General features: G+C 39.0%; 1 protein-coding gene across 1 annotated transcript; it reads left to right on the top strand.

Annotated features, from left to right (window-relative positions):
* Positions 1–2,350: 2,350 nt before the first annotated feature.
* Positions 2,351–21,232, top strand: ntn5 (netrin 5). The gene is made up of 7 exons (XM_017472286.3): positions 2,351–2,733; positions 11,087–12,480; positions 12,655–12,843; positions 15,782–15,931; positions 17,393–17,446; positions 17,652–17,732; positions 17,872–21,232. Exons 2-7 carry the CDS (start codon positions 11,100–11,102, stop codon positions 18,624–18,626), a joined length of 2,610 nt encoding a protein of 869 aa, XP_017327775.1. The 5' UTR covers positions 2,351–2,733; positions 11,087–11,099; the 3' UTR covers positions 18,627–21,232.
* The last annotated feature ends 1,771 nt before the right edge of the window (positions 21,233–23,003 follow it).

Below are 23,003 nucleotides of genomic sequence, written 5' to 3'. Positions count from 1 at the left end.
CATGTACTCACACTTTCTTGGAAACGAAAGTTGCATTCGAATAGAAGCAATTCACGTGCTCACTGAAAAAAAGACAGCAAGAGGAACTATCTTGAATAAACATAAACGTATCTAGCATTTCATTAACTTTACGTGATTGAAGCAAGAACATTTATGTAGTAAGGATTTTATCATTTTTTCAAGCATTTACATCTTTACAGATGTAAATTGTTGAAATTTCAAGTTTGGAATACAAAACATATTTGATAATGAACTGAATAATCTTACATTTGTTTGATCATAATCTTATCATTAGACATTTGATATAAATTCAACTCCGTTCAAATTGATATATTTGGTGATGTTATTTTACAGTGCCGATGATTATTGTGGAATTGTACAACGTTTATTATTATAAAGCAGAAAAAAACACCAACTGTCACCAATTGTCAATACTTTGCAAACCTACTTGATGTAACACAGCACATACTTTCTCTTTCTCGTATCAGCTGCGTCATTGTAATTAATAATTCTGTGAAAGTTGGTTTTACTGGACAATGTTATGTACAGTACAATTTCCAGTTCAGGGCAAATCCTACAGGAGCAGGAACAGGAAACACCAGCATATGACATTCATCAGCAATTAGCTCTGGCTTTCTCCCGTTTCCCTTTTTTTTACAAACTACACTGGATCAGCTGTCCACTTTAGTGATTTACTACTCACTTAATTACAGACCTTAACTTCCATGTGTGATTAGGTGTGATTTTAATTGACTGGAAAGCTTTATTTGGAGGTGCCACTACAGCCGACTCGATTAACCTGCAAGAACACATGATTTCACCAGAATATGCCTGTTTTACACATATCTGCCACCCACTCAGATTTGTTCATGATGATGAAAAGTCATACCATCTAGAGTAGGCTATGACATGCTGCTGTGATGAGATCTTCTGTGAGTCAGTATGAATACTGCCTTTCTACACAAGTTTGTCTTCAGAAGAGAATGTACTGTGAAATGCAATTCAAAACACTGGGACATTGTTTTGTCAGTCTTCTGCAAAAAATAACACTAGAGGGCAAGCTACAGTACAAGCGCATGCAAAAAAAATAAATAAAACAACCTCCCTTTACTTTCCCTCTAGCAGTGTTTTTGCTTTTCTCCATTCTTCCTATACTGAGATCCTCTCCTATAGGCACCCTGTGTATCTGTACGGTCTTTTGGATAACGTTAAATTGGAGTTAGGACTGAATGCCAAGGTAATTGCTCTTAGATAATGTTTTCTTTGTCTAGGCATGGATTTGTTTTGATATCAATACTGTGGAATTTCCCTTCACATGTTGCATACTTTCACTGGCTGGGCTCGAATGTTGTGAGAACGTATCCATGTAATTAATACTAACATGCTTCACAATGCCACTCCAATCAGCAGCTGCCCGCTACAGATTCACGTTGTCATTTGCCGTAAAGAAAAATGAGGCTCTCATTGCATTGCTTGTTCTATAGCTGCACCTTGTTAGGGCATGAATAAATTTAAAAACAAAATGGGATTGAAAAATGAGCATCACAAAAGGTGATAATGAGATTTATAACAAAAAAAAAGAGTAAGTGAGTGTTGGGATGGTGTTAGAATTATCTTATGAAATGAAATAAAGCAACTTGGAATTTTTTCATGAGATTTGTTTGGACCACTCACTGTTAAAATTACGCACAAGGTATTTTGGAGGCAAATTGTGCTGGATAGGAGAACCAGTTTTGTGATCACAAAGCTTTTCTTACTACACTGCTCTTAATATGTTCGGCTCACAGACCAGCTCCAAGAAAGTCGCGACGCTTGGCTTAAATATCTGGTGTTTAGTATCATAGTGACCACAGTAGCTTTCATCTTCACTTGTGCTTTCATGGTGCTCCAGACTTTCTCTGTCAGCCTCAATGTCTGGACTTTCTCCTGCTCTTCTCCTCCATCACACAGTGCACCTTATTTCCACACACCCTGCACACTATGGCTTGAAGCTCTGCCTGGAACCTAGCTCAAGCTTAGTAACAGCTTCATGTGATGCACAATCAGTCTGCCAATTTAGCACAGTTATTATACTTGTCTACTGTCCAAGGATATCAAAGTCTAAACTGCACTGCTCTCTCTCTCTCTCTCTCTCTCTCTCTCTCTCTCTCTCTCACACACTCACACACACACACACACACACACCTGGGAAACAGTCCTCAAGGGAAGTCATCAATCAGCTTTATGAGACTGCTCTGGGAAAGTGGCTTCATCTCTCTTCTCTCAGTTCATTTGTTTCTCTCTCTCTCTCTCCCTCTCTCTCTCTCTCTCTCTAGTGTATGAGCTTCAATCATGTCAGCTAACTCCAAGGATTGCACTGTTTCCTCAAGTGTTCTTTCAGTCAGTTGTGCGTTTAACTGACACCAGAATTAATGACCACGCGCCTGTCGCTTCAAAATCATGCCGTTGTGCCGTCCTTAAAATTATCTTACACACTTGTCCGTGAAATAGCTTCGGGTAAAGCGCAAATTATTCTCTGTCGAAACTGGTGGCTAAAATTGCGCGCTTTTCGCGTCCACCTGTTTAAAACGCGCGCCTGCAACTACACAAGCATTAGCAAAGGGTGTGTGTGTGTGTGTGTGTGTGTGTGTGACGTCACATCGACAGTAATGGGTTCGCCGCGCGCGTTGCTTGCTGTGGCACTATTGATCAAAGACCCTATGAGACGCAGGCGAACCAGCAGCGCGGCACATGGTAGGAGTCACTATTTTCACTGTTTTTCTTATTCCTTTTTTAATCACTAACAACTGCTGTAGCTGCTTCATGGCCGGTTATGGGCTTATAGCATTATAGCAGAGTAGAGACTTTAAATATAGAAGTGCAGGAGCGAGCATTGACCAGTTGATTGGTGGTGAAGCAGCAGTGGAGCTGAAGTGTCTCCCTGAAGTGAATCTAACTCTGACAAAGACTTAGACATAGCAAGGTGGATACACAGGCTGGATGATATATATATATATATATATATATATATATATATATATATATATATATATATATATATATATATATATATATATATATATAATCAAATATTATTAATATATATTAATATTAATATATTAGATATATATATCAAACACTTTCTAACGAAGTATATGGACGTGGAAATCAGGTGATACTGCTCTGAATTATTGAAGAATCCTCGGATTCAATATAAACCTCGGATATTAATATAATCTTATTAACCTACTTAGAAAATTAAATGTCTTTCAAATGTCTGTGTCGTTTTCATTGCGATTGATTTTAAAGTAAACAATACAACAACAAAACAATAACAAACAACAACAATAATCATAATAATAACCATACTGCTTATTATTGTTGTTGTTGTTGTTGTTGTTGACAAAAAATCGAAGCAACAAAGCCTCTCAAATATTATTTTTTACTATTCGCGTATTGTGAAATCAACAAAGCAAAACGCAGGCTTATAATTTGTATTAATTAAATATAATTCATAGTGATTGAGTTGTGATTAATAAAATTAAAATGTGATGAATTATTCTGTAGGCTATGTTAAAAGGATTAGGCCTAATTGTTGTGTACACACATCTGAAGGTTTTGATGGTTTCGCTTAATTTTGCTCTATAGCCCATGTATTTATTTATGCGTAACGGGCAAATTAGTTAAATGTGGCACCGATTATTTTTGGTTAAATGAAGCACTCTGAGACACATGTGCAGGGTGAAGCCGTCATTTTAATGTTCATTTGTTTCATTTTAGACCTGGCAAATTCGTTTTCCCTAATCTCAAAATAGGAAGCACACGAGATAATTAAATACCTATTTGCAAACTAGCATGAAGGTTATTTCGATGCTTTCTTCATCAGTAAGCTATAGTTATATTCTTAGCTTGATTTAGTGCCCTAATTATGAAAGAGTTGTTTGAAACTATTTAGAGTTTCTTGTCAGGAAATAACTAACCTCAAATAATTCCTGTTACATCAGATTAATGATGTTTGGTTTGGACACCATGTGGAGATTGTTTATATAATCTGATTAACTGTGATTAACTGGTCTCACTTTAAAACTATGGGATAAAAAAACAAAAAAACAAAACACACACACACATACACACAAGACAAAAAGAAGTCTTTGGCGACCTATGGCCTGTGTAGGTGGCCAGCTGCGAGAGGCTGATGTTCTTATTAAAAAGCGCAATTTCCGTTTGCCTTCCTCTGGCTCACTTTTCCACAACGACACATGTCGGGTCACCTGATACATCCGACTGGTTGTGATTATATAGCCATAAAGCTGAGTTTTTCATTAAATGATCATTATAATGATTGAGCAGAGTTACAGTTAATTCAAATCCCAGAGCAATATCAACGGTTAAAAAAAAAAAAGAAAAGAAAAGAAATTGCTGTAAGTGTCTGAAGACATGGTTTTGACGGGTTTTATTGATGATGTTCTAGCTATTAGTCGGATGAGCTTTTGCGGATGGGTGTGATTCCACAGTTAATGATGCTTTTTGGAAAAATGTCCACAGGACCCTGTTCTGAGTGTTATTAACATTCAAGATCGTAACTAGCACATGTGCCTTTAAGCGTAAATGAGGTGGAACCGATGTGCAGGTCTGACATCTCGGCCTGATTTCACTGTGGAAATGTTGTGCTTGGCATTTATGAAGGAAGCTCTAGGGCGATTTCTCGTGCATCTGTTTTTCAGTTTTTCAGCAGTGACAGTGGAGCGAAAACTCCCAAGCAAATTTCAATGCCAGGGCGCCTAATCTAGCGTGGGAGAGTGTGTGATCCTCTCTCTCTCTCTCTCTCTCTCTCTCTCTCTCTCTCTCTCTCTCTCTCTCTCTTCCATATGGTTTCTCCTTCAAACTTGAACCAGGCCTTTGTTTGGTTAAACTTATGAACAGTATAACTCAGTATATCGATGGCATATGCGGATTGAGAATAATATATGTGCCTACAGCAGATGAAGGTTAAGGGTTTGTCTGAATTAGGACTTGTGAGACAGCACGAGCATCTATTTGCAGGTTGTAGATTTATGAGTCTCATGTCTGGACTTGCCTATTAAGAACATGAAGCAAATCTGGATCCTCTATGAGGTTTTGGCTGATATGAGAAGTGTTGAAAAGGGGACTTAATTACAATCGACATTTTTCACCCTCCTAATAAGAGGAAAAACTTCGGTTTGCGGTTCAGTGTGGTTGCTATTCAAACAGTATCAGCGCCGTTAATGCAAACCATTGTACCATTTATTAGGAACTGCTGAGGCCACAAGCGACGTGTGTGTCTGTATGATAGACGGAAGCCTCCAGCTAAAGATACGAGCGGCAATAATCCATTTTCTGAGGCCTGTCAGTTCTCTAAAATTAGATTAATGCACCTGATGCACAAAGTGGCCACTGTACTCGGACCCCGAAGTCCTCTCGAGTTTAAACTTTCCGAGGACAACTAAAACGATCAAAGGTGTTGGCAGCAATGTGTGGTTATTCATATGTTTAATTATAGAAGGCGTTCTCTCTTTTACATAGGCTATATTTCTATGTAGGGACTGCCATGTGCGGTGGCCTTCCTCAGTTTACCAGTCGTCAAATAACGACATGTTTCCCCCCTCATCTTTAAAACTTTAAAGAGATTTTTTTTTTTTTTTAATGAGATGTTAATTTGGATCATTTGGCCTGTATATTCAGCCACATTAAAACGTTAGGCTCTGTGAATTCTCTCAGGGGGGGCATATAGAAATGTACAAACGACTGCAAACGTCTGCATGCCCGATGGGTTTATGGGTGAACAGATGCAAAAATGTAAAAATGCACGCATGTTATGCAATATGTGTACAAAGACTTCCAGGAATCCAGAAATTAAAATGTGGGTGCAGTCTGTAATCCAAAACAATAATCCAAAACATAGAAAACAGAGGGAGGGGGAAAACATTGTTTGGAAAGTTCAACGCGCTCCAGATCAGATTGTAAGAAAACTATGTAGGACATCTGGTAAAGTTTTAACAGATATATCAAGAGAATGGGTAAAGATGGGCAAATTAGGAACAGAAATGTCAGGACGAATCGAAGGCCAATGCTACAGTATAACGGAGAGTATTCATAAAATCTGCTCAAAGCAGGTGAGCATATCATTTATTAGACAATATTATATCGCATTACAAAATGGGGCTGCAGATGTCCAAAGAGATATACCAATAGCTCGGTGTTGTTTTTGTTTGTTTGTTTGTTTGTTATTACCCAATAATATCTGACCATATATTTGGGTATTTTATGTTATTTGTGATAATCACGGAACACACGTGAAACCTAACTCAAAGTAAATGTCATGCTGCATGGTTAAATTGACCTGGTTATCTTTTTCTTTTGCTCCTATAAAGTCTGCACAAAATAATAAATAAATAAATAAATAAATAAATAAAAATTCACTCAGCTGAACTTCTGTTTTGCTCACTAAATAGGTGTAATGGGACTGAAATATGTCAATTATTCTTGTATGTATTTTTCTGTTTAAAAAAAGAGAAAATATTAAACATGCAGTGATGTCTTAGTACCAAAGTGTTTTTCCAATCCATCATCCAATTTGGAGCTTGCAGGACTGTGTTGCAACTCCCTCTCTGTCCCTGCGCCCTGCTGCCAGCACTGCGGATCAGCTCAGTGGCTCCATGACGAGTTATGTTAAAGCTGGACAACAGCGCCAAATCTCAGCAATCTGTCAGACAGCATGAGCTCCCATTTAGCATGGGAAGACCTGCAGAGAGCACGGAAACTGACAGGTATCCAGGTCTGTTCAAGTTCAGCCAAAATGTATGTAAAATCGATTTCAGGAAGATTGGGCAGGAGAGGGACTTGTGCAAGACCTCAATCTCGTAAATGAATAAAATAGCATATGTGGGCCTGAATGGAGCTCGTTAGTGGTCTAGAACTATGTAACCATCTTTAACTATTCTATAAAGTGGTCTTTAAACTCTTGAAGTTATGCCTGTAAGCCTCTGGCGAAAACGTGCTTTTGTATCAGGGTATAGGCTAAGCTTATAAAAGAAAAAGAAAAGAAAAGAAAAATAATGTTTATGTTTACACAAATAAATAAAATATAATGTATTGTAGCATTAAATTAATCTTTTTTTTCTCCTTCAGATAGCATGTGCTGGTTTATGGGTTCATAGGCCTATAGTCAAATTAAAGGCTGGGTAGAAAAAGAAAGAAAAAAAACATCCAAGGTGATTTTTAAACTCTTAATAAGCTTTAAATGCAATTCGAAATCAGTTCAACGTTAATGAAAATGAACTCTAAAACTAAAACAATCCAAACCATAGTTTGTAACACGATAAACAAACATGCCTGCTTTATGGGGCTAATTTTAGGCTTAACTTGTGTGGCCGACATATGACTTTTCTGTATGTCTGAAGAGAAACAAAACCATTTTGGCTAATTTCTCCTTGACGTCGTGATGACACTTCGTGGCTCTCCGGCTACAGAAGAAGCCCCTCTCAGCTTCAAAGTCAGCTTCGAAGTGTCTCAAGTATCTTTCTCCCGTCTCGCACAGAGTGTGAATTTATGGAAAGTGAAGGATAAATTGTTGAAACCACATCCGCACTGCTGGAATGGCCATCAGGCGAGACCATACTAAAACAGTGTGTATGTGGCCTTCAGGGAGTGCAATGAAAGTCCACACTCACACTGTTAGAGCACTACTAATCCATCGAGTCCACTGAGACTAATAAACAGTATTTCATTAATCAATCAACAATTTAATAGATCCGAGTACAGGGACAATATACACAATCATGCCCTCCACACATAGCCTACTGTACACCCGCGCATTATGTCAGCTGTGTACCTCAAGCCGTGAATAGCTGACATTTTCAGTTAGTGCTCACTTTCTGTCCTACTCACAAGGCTGCAGAAACAGAGACGCCACTTAGATATCCGATAGGCCTAGTCAATTAATCAGACGGTCAATTAAAGGCCGATGAGTTTGGGACAGCGGTCTCGCGTGTTTCCCTCCGGCCAGGTCTCAGCACGACACATGCAGATGGACGATGGACACTGTTGCCAGATCGAGAGGTTTAACATAGTTTTGTTAACACAATTGCACAGTGTGTGTGTGTGTGTGTGTGTGTGTGTGTGTGTGTGTGTATATATATGTATATATATACACACACACGTACACACACACACTTTGTGTACAGACGTTTTAATATAATTTCAGGATAAACAACAACAACATTTCACCATCTTCATCATCAAATAGTTTGTATTAAGATAGTAATGTTGAACAAAAATTATATTGGTTTAATGCTTCAGCAGTAATTTTAATTTTCAAAACATAATATTAACATATCGCCTTCTGTAGAGGTCTCTGTTGCTGTTTATACAAAAACATGCACATATACAAATTATTTAGCTGAAGGTGGTTCATTCGACCAGAGTCTAGATGCGTTAGCTCAGAAAGGAGAGGGCTTTAATAGACTTTCGTCATTTTTAAAATTGTTATTTAGGCTCTATAGACATGTTAGTTGATCTGGACTTTTCATGAAGCTGGACCTTTTTAAGTTTTAGTTTAATACCCCTGCTTTAAAGGTTTCTGTCTGAGTTATAACTAATCTGTAATCATTTGAATAATTGAGTCTGACAGGGTACTGTTAGAACTGTAACCCTTTTTTATGGTGACTTTTATTTTTGCGTTGATTTTGACATTGTTTTTGATTGCTGATTTCCCTAAATAAGGTCAAACATCTGGCAACCATACAGATGTCGCACACTCTCTCTCTCTCTCTCTCTCTCTCTCTCTCTCTCCTACTGAGCCCGTTTACACAGGCCTGCTGACTCTGCTGTCAGTGTCACACGCTTGTTAGGACATTAACACCATTTAGGAATAGTCCAAGAACGATAGGAGCAGCTGATAAGGAAAGAAAGCGAAGAGAGAAATCAAAAGCCCTTCGTTTTAACATAACTTTGTGGCAGTGTATTCAAAAATGTTCCAAAAATGAGGAATCAAATGACTTATTTTCTTCCTATCTTATATAATAAAATTATTATAAAATTAAAATGATAGGCATATATATCAATAATATCTTATTTTCTAACTACTTCTTTGAATGTTACAACTACGTCTTTGTGATTAGCTATTTTTGCTTGAGAAAATAAAATTGCACTGGGATATTTACAGCCAAACATAGATAATATATAAACCTTTGCCAGGAGTTCAAAGACAACAACAAATCTGGGAATTTCACAAAAGCAAGTATTACAGTATCAAGTTTTTTTTTTAAATAAAAACGGGGAGATCCAGGACTCTCTCAGTTTTTAAATAATAATAATAATACCACACAACAAATATTTGAAATAATTTCTTGAGGAAAAAAAATGTATAAAGTACACATTTAAAAAAAAATTGCACATGATTCTAAAATGTCTGAGAAAGTTGTATATACATATTTTCTTTTAAAATAATAAATAATTAAAAATTATATTGAGAATTCCTAGTATTTGAAAAGCAGTGGGTAAATCTCTATGGAATTTCTAAGAAGTCTGTTCTTAAAATATTAAATACAACATCCACAATATCGGTTGGTGTCTGCTATATATTACATGTGCCTACCCTACGCAGGTTAACCTATAATGTTAAAATGATCTCAGTTTGTATTATTCTGAATTTTTAAAATATATTTCATAAGCTTACTGTTTTATAAGCAGTCGCATAAAAAGTTTAAAGCAGTGTACAAAGAAGTGAACCATGCAGAAAAAGAACAGAAAAAGAACATACTGCAGTAATCCTATTAAATGTTTACTATTTGATGTGTGTGTTCATCAAAATTGATAAAAAATTGATCAAGGCTGTACTGTTAAGTGTAAAACAACCAGTTGAGTAGTGGTTTGGTCTCAAACTAGTATATTATGGGAAAATTGGCTTCATTGTATGTTATACTGCAGGTGGTAAGTTCTTAACGAAATAAAAACCAGGGATTTCAGAGTTAAGTAGGATACAGAGACTCATTTGCACAGAGACGATAACTGCACCATGTTCTGCTTTAAGAGGTGGTGCAGTAAGTCTTACATGCTTTTTCACATTGAGTCACTAAATCTGCCACTCAGTTTTCTCATTTAATCTCCATTTCCCCTCTTTGTCCCTTGCTCCCCGAAGCCAGCTGTCCAAGTTCCGTGTTGTCTTTGCCTGTTACCATTTCCTCATTGACAGGCATTGCAAAACATTTTAATAAGGCATGGTAATATAACCACAACATCTTGAGAAAAGGACACCAAAATATGTCGACTGTATTCTTTCCAAAATTCATCTTAGACAGAGTAATTTAGGATTTTTGATATCAGTATATTATACTAATTCACAAGTTCATGTTCTGGACCTAGAATGTTAAACAAATGCCAGGCCATTTCATTGCCTCTGTATCCTGTGTTCATAAGTGTCTCTTATATTTACTACTTTTAGAATTGTCTCTGTTATTTACCCTTTTGCACCCTCTTTCTTTCTTGCTATCTTTTTACAGCTCCCATTTCTGTAAACTATTCAAACTCAGCCAATTTCTTACTTCCCCGCTCAAGCATTCACTGTTTTCTACATCCCTTACTTTCTGTACCCCCAGGTTTGGATTCGGAATGGGAAAGTGACTATAAATTTGATGTATTGCTCAGGGGTTGTGCTCGTAAGACAGCTGCTCCTTGTGCTTTTTGACATTTCTCACAGAAACTGCCTTCATGCCTCACACATTCACTCGCCCTCATTCCTTTTTCATGGGATCTTTTTCCTGAAATGTTGAGTCAGATATAAGGCTGCATCAAACTAGAACCCACGATGCAGAAGGAAATGAGAGACGCCCCCCACTGACACACCGACCACTGATTGGTTGGTTAGCGTTTCCTGTAAAATGGTCGACTTCCATTTTGTGCCATGAATAGGGATGTTTTCAATTGGGGCACAGATGGTGCAGGTGGAGAAAATGGATGTCGTAATGCTCTCACTCTTATGGTTTTATTCTTCTGTCAAATAAATCCATTATAATCCTTTCCTATTATAATCTGACTTCGTCTTTGTTAAAGAAATCCCTTCTTTCTTCTGTTGCCTTCTCTGTTGCAGGCCTGATGACATCATGCTCCAGTATCACTCCCCTTCCTCCCTAGCCCTTTCTTTTCTCTTTTCCCTCTTTCTCAGTTTCTTCCCTCACTCATTTCTCTCCCCCTCCCTTTCTCAATCCCCCCTTCGCTGGAGCTCACCTCATGACCCCTGCTACCACCTGGATGGGCGTGCACGCCACTGCCTGTCCGATTTTATTAACGCTGCCTACGGTGTGCCTGTACGGGCTGAAGACCTGCATCAAGGGACAGAGAGAAACATCAGCACCCTGACTGACCTCCATAATCCCCATAATCTGACCTGCTGGAAAGCCTCAGAAGGTTCAGTCACTGGGGATTGGACCTTTACTGTTCCCCTAGGCAGACGCTTTGAGGTCACATACATCAGCTTACAATTCTGCCAGCAGGTGGAGCCCACTGATCCCTTCTCCATTTCTATCCTAAAGTCAATGGACTACGGACGCAGCTGGCGTCCCTTGCAGTTCTACTCCAGCGACTGCATGGGGAGATTCGGTCTACCTGCTCAGTCTGTCGCTCTTAGTAGACATCAGGAGACTGAGTCTCTGTGCTCAGATCCAAGGCCTTTGCAGAAACACCGTGGTGGAGTTGTTTTGGCTTTTTCCACTCTGGATGGACGTCCTTCCTCCTCTGATTTTGAATACAGTCCTGGTCTCCAGGACTGGGTGACTGCCACTGATATCAGGATAGTGTTTCATCAATCAAAGGGTAAATCAGTCAAGCAAGACAAGAAGCCAGATGAAGTGAGTGGGGTTCTGAAATGGCCTGTGAGGTCATTTGATGAAATGACTCAAAGTGAAAAGCAAAGATCAGAGAATGCATGGATTAAAAGTACTGAAATGAGGAGACACAGGAAAGAGGAAAAACTAGCAAAACCATCAAGAAGAAACCGCAATAAGAGTTCCTCACAAGAAACTGGCCACAATGTAACCCGCAAACAGACAGAGACTCAAGAAGGCAGAGGCAAAGGACGGGGCCAAAAGAAAGACACACCTCGGTGGAAGCCATGCCAGGATGGTGTGTGTGATTGGATGATAGAAAGTCAGGGGCAAAACTCTAAGAGAAATGAGTTGAGGAAGCGGAGGAACAATGCAAGACGTGAAAGGTCTCGTACCAGATTAAGAAATAAGGTTGTCCATCACCTCTCACCATCTTCTCTCTCGACCCCACCCACACTTCCTCTTGCTCTCTCTGATGTCCAGGTGGGTGGCAGGTGCAAATGTAATGGCCATGCGTCTCGATGTCGCCGTGATGATAACGGTCATGCATTATGTCAATGTGAACATCACACAGCTGGACCAGACTGTGATGTCTGTGAGCCGTTTTTTTATGATCGCCCTTGGCAACGAGCCACACCCACCCAGCCACACCCGTGCGTCCGTGAGTTATGATTGCTGTGTGTGTCTATGTCTTTGTCTACCATGATCTCGTTGATATTGGTTTACTGCTCTTTAACTTGAAAATCCACTAATAAGCTATATCAGTAACTCATTACCCTCCTCTCTCTCTCTCTCTCTCTCTCTCTCTCTCGCTCTCTCTCTGTCTCACTCTCAGCATGTCAGTGTAATGGCCACTCCAATAAGTGCAGGTTCAGTATGACAGTTTTCCAGCAATCTGGCCGGGTCAGTGGAGGAGTGTGTTTGAAGTGCAGGCACCACACAACTGGACGCCACTGTCAGTTGTGTCAGAATGGATACACCCGTGACCACAGCAAGACCCTCAACCATCGCAAGGCCTGCCAACGTCAGTGTGTGTGTGTGTGTGTGTGTGTGTGTGTGTGTGTGTGTATACCTATACAAAGCTATACTATGGTTAAATGATCATCATATAATCTATGCATGTAACAGAATACAATTACATTATTTGGAATTAAGAGTTAGCATGATCTACACAGATACAAATACAGATGTGAATAGGAGGTGCACTATTCGGTTTTGTTTTCTGTTTTTTTTTTTTTTAAAGAAATGTTCACATGGCATCTTGGCTGAGATTAGACTTTCATGCAGGCGAGCAGTCAGATATGTATGAAGCTCATGGATGCGGAAAACCAGATTCATTAACATGAAAATAAACAATGCGTTTACAACGATGCATTTACACAGATGCATTTAGTCATCTTACTGACTGCCTGGTCAGGGTTTAGTCCTATATTCTGGGAAATAAAACCAACTAGGGGTTGGCTGTGGCTCAGGTAGTGGAGCGGGTTGTCCACTAACCGTAGGGTTGGCGGTTCGATTCCCAGCCCACATGACTCCACGTACCGAAGTGTCCTTGGGTAAGACAGTGAACCCCAAGTTGCTCCCGATGGCCAGTTAGTGCCTTGCATGGCAGCTCTGCTACCATTGGTGTGTGTGTGAATGAGACACAGTTTAAAGTGCTATGGATAAAAGCGCTATAAAAGTGCAGACCATTTACTATTTAACTAAAAATAGCACAGGCAGGTACAAACAAAAAGAACAACTTCACGGTCAAGATTATAAAATGTCCAGATCACAATTTTTTTTAAAAAGGAAACAAACCCCAGCCCACTTCAGGCTTAAGTCTGACAGATACAAATACAGATACAGATATGAATAATTGGAGCACTAAACAGTTTAGACCATGCCCACTTCAGGCTGAAATCCAAATTCTGATACAGATGCGAATATTGGGAGCATTAAACAGTTCCATGCCCACTTTTGGTTTAAGTTCAAATACTGATACAGGTACAGAACTATCTGGAGCAGTTAGCCAGCACAGATCGTGGCATTGCATTACCTGATGTTCAGACTTGTGTGTGTAAGAGAGAGAAGCATGAGAGTTAGTGTCTATGTTATGGCTACACTTTGACTGCAGGAATGTGCTCTGACATTTGGCCTTTGCTCTCATGTTCATGGCATGCTTATAGGAGCTTTTAGTCCTAATATAACTTCACACTGTGGGAGGCCTTTGTGTGTAAACTTCATGTACATATCATGCTCCAATAGGTTCACTTCATAATTTAACAAGAAAACTCATCAGAGTGTTGCATGCAACATCTAAAGCATAGGCATGTATTTTTTTTATTTTTTATTTTCAGATTGGATGAACTGGGTAGATTTACACTGTTGTACTCTTGAGGCTGGCCTGATTATTGAAAACACTTTACATTTTTGCGAGGCAGTTTGTTTGAATGAGTGCAGGCTGACAGCGCTGCTTGGTTATGTCTGCTGTTTTTATAGCCACTTTTATTCCTGCTTCCTTTAGGTGGGTTTATGTTACATTGTTTCGATTTATCAATCTCCCACTTTTATATGACTCACTCATAAACTCCTTTCTTAGGAACGGAAGAAAAATGTGGACATGTGGAAAAATATCTTATTGCACAAAGCAGGTCACATTTACACACTGCAGACTCTCACATAGGGATGGGTATCGTTAAGGTTTTAACGGTGTTACTACTCGGTATTACCGGTACTGCTTATCGATCCGGTACGTTAACAGTATTCTTATCGGAACTTTGTGTTGTTTTTTTTTTTTTTTTTTTTTTTTTTTATGAAAAAAAAGAAACAAATTGAGAACAGAATTAACATTGCTTTATTTATTTTTTTATATATAAAATAAGTTTATAAATAAGTAATTTTTTTAAAAATGATAAATAAATAATTTATATAAGTGATATAAAAACCAGTGTGAAGGCATTTTTTTTTTAGTGTTTAAGATTTATATACTGCAGAAAAAAATACTTGAAATATTTATATGTAGGCTATTTGTAAAGTAACTGAAAGTGATATGCATTTAAGAGCCTAAATGTTTACATAGCCCACTGATTTATTTCTTTATTTGGGATTTTAAAAACAAGTAGCGAATACATTGAATGTGTCATGTCGTTTCACCCGAATGAAATCAACATCATTTCAACATAAGGTAAGTAAACCAATTAGGGTGATTTTACATTTATTGTAAAAGACGTGAACAACGTTGATCCAACATGACTTTTAATGAGCAAAAATATGTTGGATTAATTAAATGTCGGAGATGAACGTTGTTTTGATGCCTCGAGAGACCTCGATTATGCAAGGATTATTGATTATGCAAGGATTATTATTGTTATTTGGAAAGGCTGTTAGCACACATACCTGACATAGATGGGCCAACCAGAGACGAGCTAGCTAGGCAGTATAAAACTTTGCATTGCTCTGTCTGCACATAATGCACTTTTGAAAGATGCTTTGACAGATTGCTTGTGTTTCCCCCCCTTACAAGCATCAACTCTAATGAAGTGCAACCACACTTTTGAACGTTTGGTTCTCTCCACCATCGTCACTCCATGTATTAAGCAGGAGCTTTCATGTTGCGTGTGACAGACGGCCTCTGCGCACGAGAGATCTCACTTCTGGATTGCGAATATTGAAAATGCAGACAAATTTCTTAATATTATCGAAGATTAGAAATGGTTGGTGAGATGAAATGTGTAAGATAACGTTTATTTACCAATAATAAATAGGAAATAATTTTTCTTAATTTTCTCCAGTACCGAAAGCAGAACCGATATCGTCAGAGCGTATCAGTCTTTCATAATTTAGCACCGGTGCCTGTTTACACATAAAGTCACATAATCTCCAAGGGAACAAATGTTTTAGTTTTGCAATCATTCCGGATGATTTGACTCTGACCTTTTTTCTGTCTCTCTCTTTTTCTCTCATCCTCTTCACTACTCCAGCATGTCAGTGCCATCCTCTAGGTGCAGTGGGCCACTGGTGTAATCAGTCCACAGGCCAGTGTCTCTGCAGGGAGGGAGTTACAGGACAAAGATGTAACCGCTGTGCTCCAGGATTCAAACACGGCCACTCACCTCTCCGGCCCTGCATTCGTAAGTGCCACATAAGCTTGGACCAAACCTATATGCTGTATTTTAACACAGGGCCAAGCTTTCACTGGATAGGCCCATATTTAAGGGGGACAATAGAGTTTTATCAAGTAGATTGCTGCCATGATTGTTCCCAGCATACGCTCTTCTTTCAAATGACTTCGATATATGTGTTGACATTGACTGCTCTTGGCCTAATTAAGATAAATTGTTTAATTCATGTATTGGGCACCACATCAATACAGTATACTGTCTTACCCCGTCGTTTGTTGATATGGGATATAAAAGAAATCCCAACAAGTTTCCTGTGATTAACTGTGATTCCAGACAAATCTCTAAACTTCCTCTGGCCTTTGTTAGTACGCCCGAGCTCCTCTCCACCTGGTAGTCAGCCTTTGCTGGATTTACAAACTCTCCATTCTTGCTGATGTTAGCCCAGAGAGTGATAATCTGCATGCATTGCTCTGCCAAAGCTGAGCAGTGGATGTGGCGACACTTTTAAATCTCCTCTCAGGTGACAAATACAGGAGGCACCTGTTGCAACACTCAGGCAAGCAGCCAGTGTCCCTTCTGGCTTGGCAGGCACATAATTCTTCACTAGTAAGGGCTCAGTGAAAGACAAGCTTGTTTGTTGTTTTACTGGGTAGGGTCCGACTTGGTTATTTATAACCAGAGGTATTCTCTTAGGCAACAGCTAAAAACTAAGTTAAGGCCAACACCCATGAAACATTTGCCACTTAACAGGCAATGTCCTCATCGTTCAGCACTCGGATTTTGCCCTGAGCTGTATTATTAGCGTGACACTGTGGGGGGTCTTTATCTTGCATGCCAGTAGTTGTCCTTAAGCGTGCAGAACATTTATGGCACAAATCAATATGTGCAGTTTTTTGTTGTTTTTTTTGTTTATTTTTTTTTTACAAGGATGCAAAACCTCATTGGTGTAAGGCCACTGCTAGTGCAAGGGTCATCAGTAAATTAATTATATAGTACCTACATATCTGAACTGACTGCATACACATCCTGTGTAGTGAATTTAGCCCATGACATGAACGAGCAACTAGCAGAGGTTACAGTATGGGGGCCGAGGTGAGGGATAAGGTGTCACTGTCCCAGTTGTGTCAGAGCTATGGGCAAAAGGACAAGTCTCAGTGATAATATATGGTTGGCCCAGAGTTGCAGGCCTTTTATGACTAAAGTGTATCAATGTGTGTGTGAGATTGTGAGGGAACACAAGAGATAGAGAGAAGTACACAGAGAGAACAGCATACACACATCCTCATTCTGGCATCTGTGCAAAGACACAGACACATGAAGATGCATGATCAGTATGTACTAATGAGCCACCACTGGGATTAGAGAGCTCACACTCACAGACGAGGTGCAAAAAAGCTCAAAGACTAAATCAAAGGCACACAAATAAACTTGTCAGTGCTTGCTATAATGAGCCTCTCTCTCTGTCACCAGGCATCCCAGAAGCTGCTCCACCAACCCCAGTTTACCAGTCCCAATATAGCATAGGTGAGCTATATTTTGTTTATATTTGAATTGCTTAAGGATCATATGGATATAGAAGTTTTGTGAAATATATTTAGTTTGTTCTGTTTCTAGGTCTTTAATTAAAAGTCTTATTCATTATTAACTGCTGCCACCTTGTGGACTGAGTGTGTCTTCTTCTGTATGAATCTTTCACTCCATCTTTCTGTCTTTCATCCACTTCTGTCAGCTGAAGAGTGCCTCTCTTATTGCCAGCCTTCTCAAGCCAAAGTCAAAATGAATTTAGAGACATTCTGCCTCAAAGACTATGGTAAGAGTCCATGGTTGAGGAATAAAACATGAAATTAATGAAAAACAAGATACTTTTCTTAAGTATCAATGTCAATGGAACTCTCTCTCTCTCTCTCTCTCTCTCTCTCTCTCTCTCTCTCTCTCTCTCTCTCTCTCAGTGCTAAAGGTTCAGGTTAAGGCTAAGGAGCGCTCTGGTCCCTGGTGGCAGTTCTCCGTGTGGGTGCAGTCTGTTTTCCGTGTTGGATTGTCTCAAATTAAAAGAGGTCTCCAGACCCTCTGGGTTCCTGATCGTGATGTCAGCTGCAGTTGCCCCACCCTCCAAGTGGGCAGGACCTTCCTCTTGATTGGTGCAGAGGAAAGTAGGAGGGGCTGGGCCCCAGGAGAGAGGCGACTAGTTGCTGATCGGTCCACCATGGCCCTACAGTGGCGAGAACACTGGAATCCCAAACTAAGGGGATTTCGTGGCCAGGACAATAGAGGCAAATGCCTTCCACACACAAACTCCACAACCCGGACACACTCCTTCCTGCACACACACGAGGAATACATCCCACCACATCTTGAGAAAATCCAGCCCGAAAGGCTGCATATTCACCATCGACTGTCTGCAAAGTCTGAAGACACTGCCCACACACACTCACACAGCAATGCTCCGAACACACATGAAGATAGCACAGATACACAGGACATACAAAGACAGCTTGGTCATGACAAAGACAAATTCAAGAATGAAGATACCCAGATTTTTTTGAAGGAAACACAGCATCCTCCATCTGATGCTCCTGCACTACCTAGCCCATCTAATGAGCCTCAGCAGCTCCACACAACAAGTTTGCCTACATCATCACCAGTGCTTTCTGTTACACATGGACAGAAAGAACAAAGCTCAACAGAAACAGAAAGTGCACGTTAAATAACTATGATTGAGTTAGCTATACCTTGCTCAAAGAAATGTCATGTTGTCACTTTGGCTCTCTACTAGAAAGACCATTACTACCCCAATCCTAAAAGCTGGAAGACTCTTTAATACACAGGTTTAGTTTAGCATAAATATAGTGATACTTGGTTAATTCATATAGAACTAGGGTTGACATTTGTCAGTGTTTTAAAGCATATGTTAGACTGAAAGAATTTGGTGTGATATTTGATTTTATACCAAAGAGCTGTTGAATTCTTGAACATGTTTTATCAGAAGGTGTTGATTAATTTTCTATAACAGCAGCTCTGACAATAGTGCCATCTTTCATTCAAGTCACAGGTTTATATAAATGTACTTATCCCAAAACATTATCGTTTCACAACACAGGGACTTGTATGGCAGATGCTTCACATAATCTAGACCTAGTAAAAATGCATTTAAAAAAAGTTATGTTCTTTAACAAAGACAAATCTATAATTAATGATATGGTGCAGCTTTCAGTAAGGAGAGTTAATTTAACATTAATTGAAAGAGTCTCCAGTGTTAGTGCTGTTTTCCACCATGGGAGAATCTTCAGTACAGAGAACTCTGTGCTTTCTGGGTTCTTGCTAACATGATAAGCTCTGTGTGTGTGTGTGTGTGTGTGTGTGTGTGTGTGTGTGTGTGTGTGTGTGTGTGTGTGTCTTGTCTTTTTGTCTTATTTTGTCTTATTCAGGAGAGAGAAAAAAGAGAGGCTGATGAGAGACTGTTTATAGCTGCTATAAAGTAAGTGCTAACAGAAATTGACTTGTTTTTCAGACGTTCCACAACATCAAATGTAACAATACTGATAAAAATATATGTTCTTTAATTAATTGAAAATGTAATTGTTGGGAAATTGCTCTGATATAAAAGGAATAAAACACTTCAGGGTGTGCTGTTATAGGAAAATAATCAACTTTGGAATGGTAACTACATCACACCACCCTGCAGTGTTTTATTACATATTACCCAGTATCAAATTCAAACTTGTAAGAATGTTTATTGTGTTTGCTTTGTTGCCTCAAGAGATATCTTGTGTCTTACTGGAGCCCCAAAATCAGCCGCATCTGGCAGGCCAGTCTTTTTATTTTTTATTTTTAATGAATAATAATGACAGCACAAACTAAAACATAGATTAAAGTAGCTTTATGTGTGTGCATCAGGGTCTGAGTCAAAAATAGGAAGCATTGGGGAACTAAAAGAAGTAAAGTAGGAAGTGTGGGGAACTAAAGGGACTACTTAGATGTTAAGAGGAGTCCGATAGTCAGTGGGAAGGAGAGGTGTTCTTAAAGCCTTGATTACAATATCTGTCGTGTGAAAGAGATTTGATTTGCCGATTTACTAAAGTATAAACAGCAAATTTTAAAACATTTCTGCCTTTTTCATGTCTTATTAACTGTGAAATCTCTCCAGTTAAATAATTCAGCTGGTATGCACTATAGTGGGTGAATGTGCCAGAATGTTTCAATTCTGATTAAACATTATTTATTGTAGCTATCCCCAAATAAATGTATACACTTAATATAAGCAGTGTGTAAGTCCTTAATACACCTGTATGTTAATAAAAGCTGTCTGCCTATGAGTAGCCTACTGTTACTTGTAATGTTAGCAAGCTAAAGGGACATATAAATTAATCACATGCACATTCATTAGAAGTGACTTACTGTACATGTTGATACATAACATGTAATTTAGCATAAAACCAGATTGTCAGTTGTTAGCCCGACTCTGAGGTTGCATTTTGTCCTTAATGTCCAAGAAGAACTCAAGACTGACACGCCAAAATGTACGGTGATAGTCACACACAGGGCCAAACGTGTATGTGACTTATTCGACAAGCCAGTTGGAACACTGAGATGCTTTGCTTGGCTTGCAAAATCACCAGACCTCAATCTTGATTCACAGGAATTATCTGAAGACAATGGTGGCATCGTTATCTGACAAGATTGGCACTGTTATTTAGGTGAGCTGAGACATAAAAAAGCATTAGGAAATAAATTATGAGAAAGAAATGCCCAAGGAGGGTTTTTTTTTCCTTCTAACTGATCTCACAGAAGCTATTCTTGTCTTGTTAAAATAAATAATCTTGTAAATTGAAATTTGTGAGGGAACATGATGGGAAAAAAATGGACATAAATTGTAAATGAATCATGAAATATAAAATCTTAAAAGTTATTTTTGCATTTCAGGCTTGTCTTTTTGGTGGGGAGGCATTAGAGGCATTTCAAAATGGTTCACTATAGAGTTCATGAAATCCCCAAAGCCTCTATGTCAGTTTGAGAAAAACAACAAAATTCATAGGTCCTTGGTAAAAATCACTAAGATAACATGCAGTTCTGCATGACTTGGCATTTACAACGAACATATTCATCAAGATATATTCAAAGGAACATTTCACCCAGAACCTTTCTATGTGGCATGATTATATCTCTATCATGCGAATTAGCCACTATTCAGTATGAAAGATTTTTGGATTACAAGCTGTTATTAATCCATAAGAGTGCACAATGTGACAGAATCTTTTTCTTTGAACATATGTAAAACACTACGTCACAATAAAAGATGCAAATACGCATGTACACATGCTGTATGTTTCATCTATTTATGTTTGGTATTCTTTCCATGTAATGTCTTAATTAAATTTGCATTAAATTGTTGTAGCTCATACTACAGTATAAATCGAGCAATGGTACAGAGGAGAGTGAAAAAATACAGTCTAAAGCACATTGAATATGTTTCTATGAGATATAAATGAAATATGTTTGTATTGAAAGATTTGAGTGCAGTTATAATGATATGCCAACCTAGTTACAATGATTTTACTAGGTGAAAATATTTAAATGATCGCAAATATAAGTGATTAGTCAGTATTATAAGTCAGATTAATGCTGTTAGCTCCTAAAAACAATAGCGCAAGAGCTTCTTTACTTAGTCCCCATTTTCCATTGACATTCAATGTCATATCAGTGTGGAAGTAGTGGAGACTGCGAATGTTGGACTCAAAGTTCCAGAATGCAATGCAGCTACATGACACATTTTTACATATTTACATTTACCTTTATATTTATGGCATTTGGCGGACGCCCTTATCCAGAGCGGCCTACATTTATCTCATTTATACAACTGAGCAGATGAGGGTTAAGGGCCCAGCAGTGGTAGCTTGGCAGCCAGCACTGCTGCAACACTCTATTTAGGTAGACGTTAAGCGAGAGCTAAATCCCACCAGGACCACAAAGCCACAAAAAAGCCACAAAATACATCTTGGATGCCATGTTTGTGTTAATTATAAAGATTAATATGTACATCACGGTGGGTGTTTCATTTAAGAAAAAGACCCTATGTATTTGTCCAGGCAGCACCTGTCTTCACTCTGCCTATGATGAAGTTTTCTTTGCTGCATATACTTAAAGCTCTTTGCTCCTGGCACTGCACAAAAATGTCTGTTCAAGTATTATTCACACACATGCATGCTTTTACACCAACATGTTCGGTATTTTGTCTACATGCCAACTGTGTGTATCGGATAACACATACTTTGCACCAACTGAGCCCCCAAACATATACTTGACTATCATCAAGTGTGGTCTTTCAATGCTCTGTTTTCTGTGTTTGAACAAGCTAGAGTGTGTTGCTACAGACAGATGAACATGCCTCATTATTGACACCTACTTACTCACACACACAGGGAGGACGTGTGTGGGATAAACACCATGTTCTGGGCTCTATGTTTACTGCCTAGAAGTAACTTGCGCTCTCTCTGTCTCTCTGTCTCTCTCTCTCTCACTCTCTCTCTCTCTCTCTCTCTCTCTCTCGCCTCTCTCTCTCTCTCTCTCTCTCTCTCTCACTGAATACTGACACCAAAAGTTAAACCTCAACATACTCTGACATCTTTCCCACAGTGTTTCGAAAACATACACTTATACTCAGACAGCCACTCTCCCTTCTTCATCCACAGACACACTGGGCTAACGCCCAGGGAACCAGATACACAAGCGGCTTCTGTTAACCCGAGAGCAAGGGGGTCAATCCACTTGATCCCAAGCATGAATACCGTTCATATGAATGTACTGCCTCCATAGCAACAAAACCCCCACCCATCCCCTGGCCCCCTCCACAAGCCCCACATAAACTCCAGTAAAAAAGCAAGGCCATCTGTAGTTCACAATTTCCTACTCTACAAACACAGTGTTCAATTTAACCAGTACATTAACAGTTAATAGGTCCAAAAATATCAAGTCTAGAAAAAAAAATGGGGGCAAATCAAGGTCTCTACTTTTACCACAGCAGCTGCTTAGTAAATACAATTCAGGAACGTGACAGAAATGAATGTTAAGCATAAAGATGAAGACC

This window comes from Ictalurus punctatus, chromosome 7, assembly GCF_001660625.3.
Source record: "Ictalurus punctatus breed USDA103 chromosome 7, Coco_2.0, whole genome shotgun sequence".
Classification (NCBI taxonomy): domain Eukaryota; kingdom Metazoa; phylum Chordata; class Actinopteri; order Siluriformes; family Ictaluridae; genus Ictalurus; species Ictalurus punctatus.
This window is presented reverse-complemented; position numbering and strand designations above follow the sequence as displayed.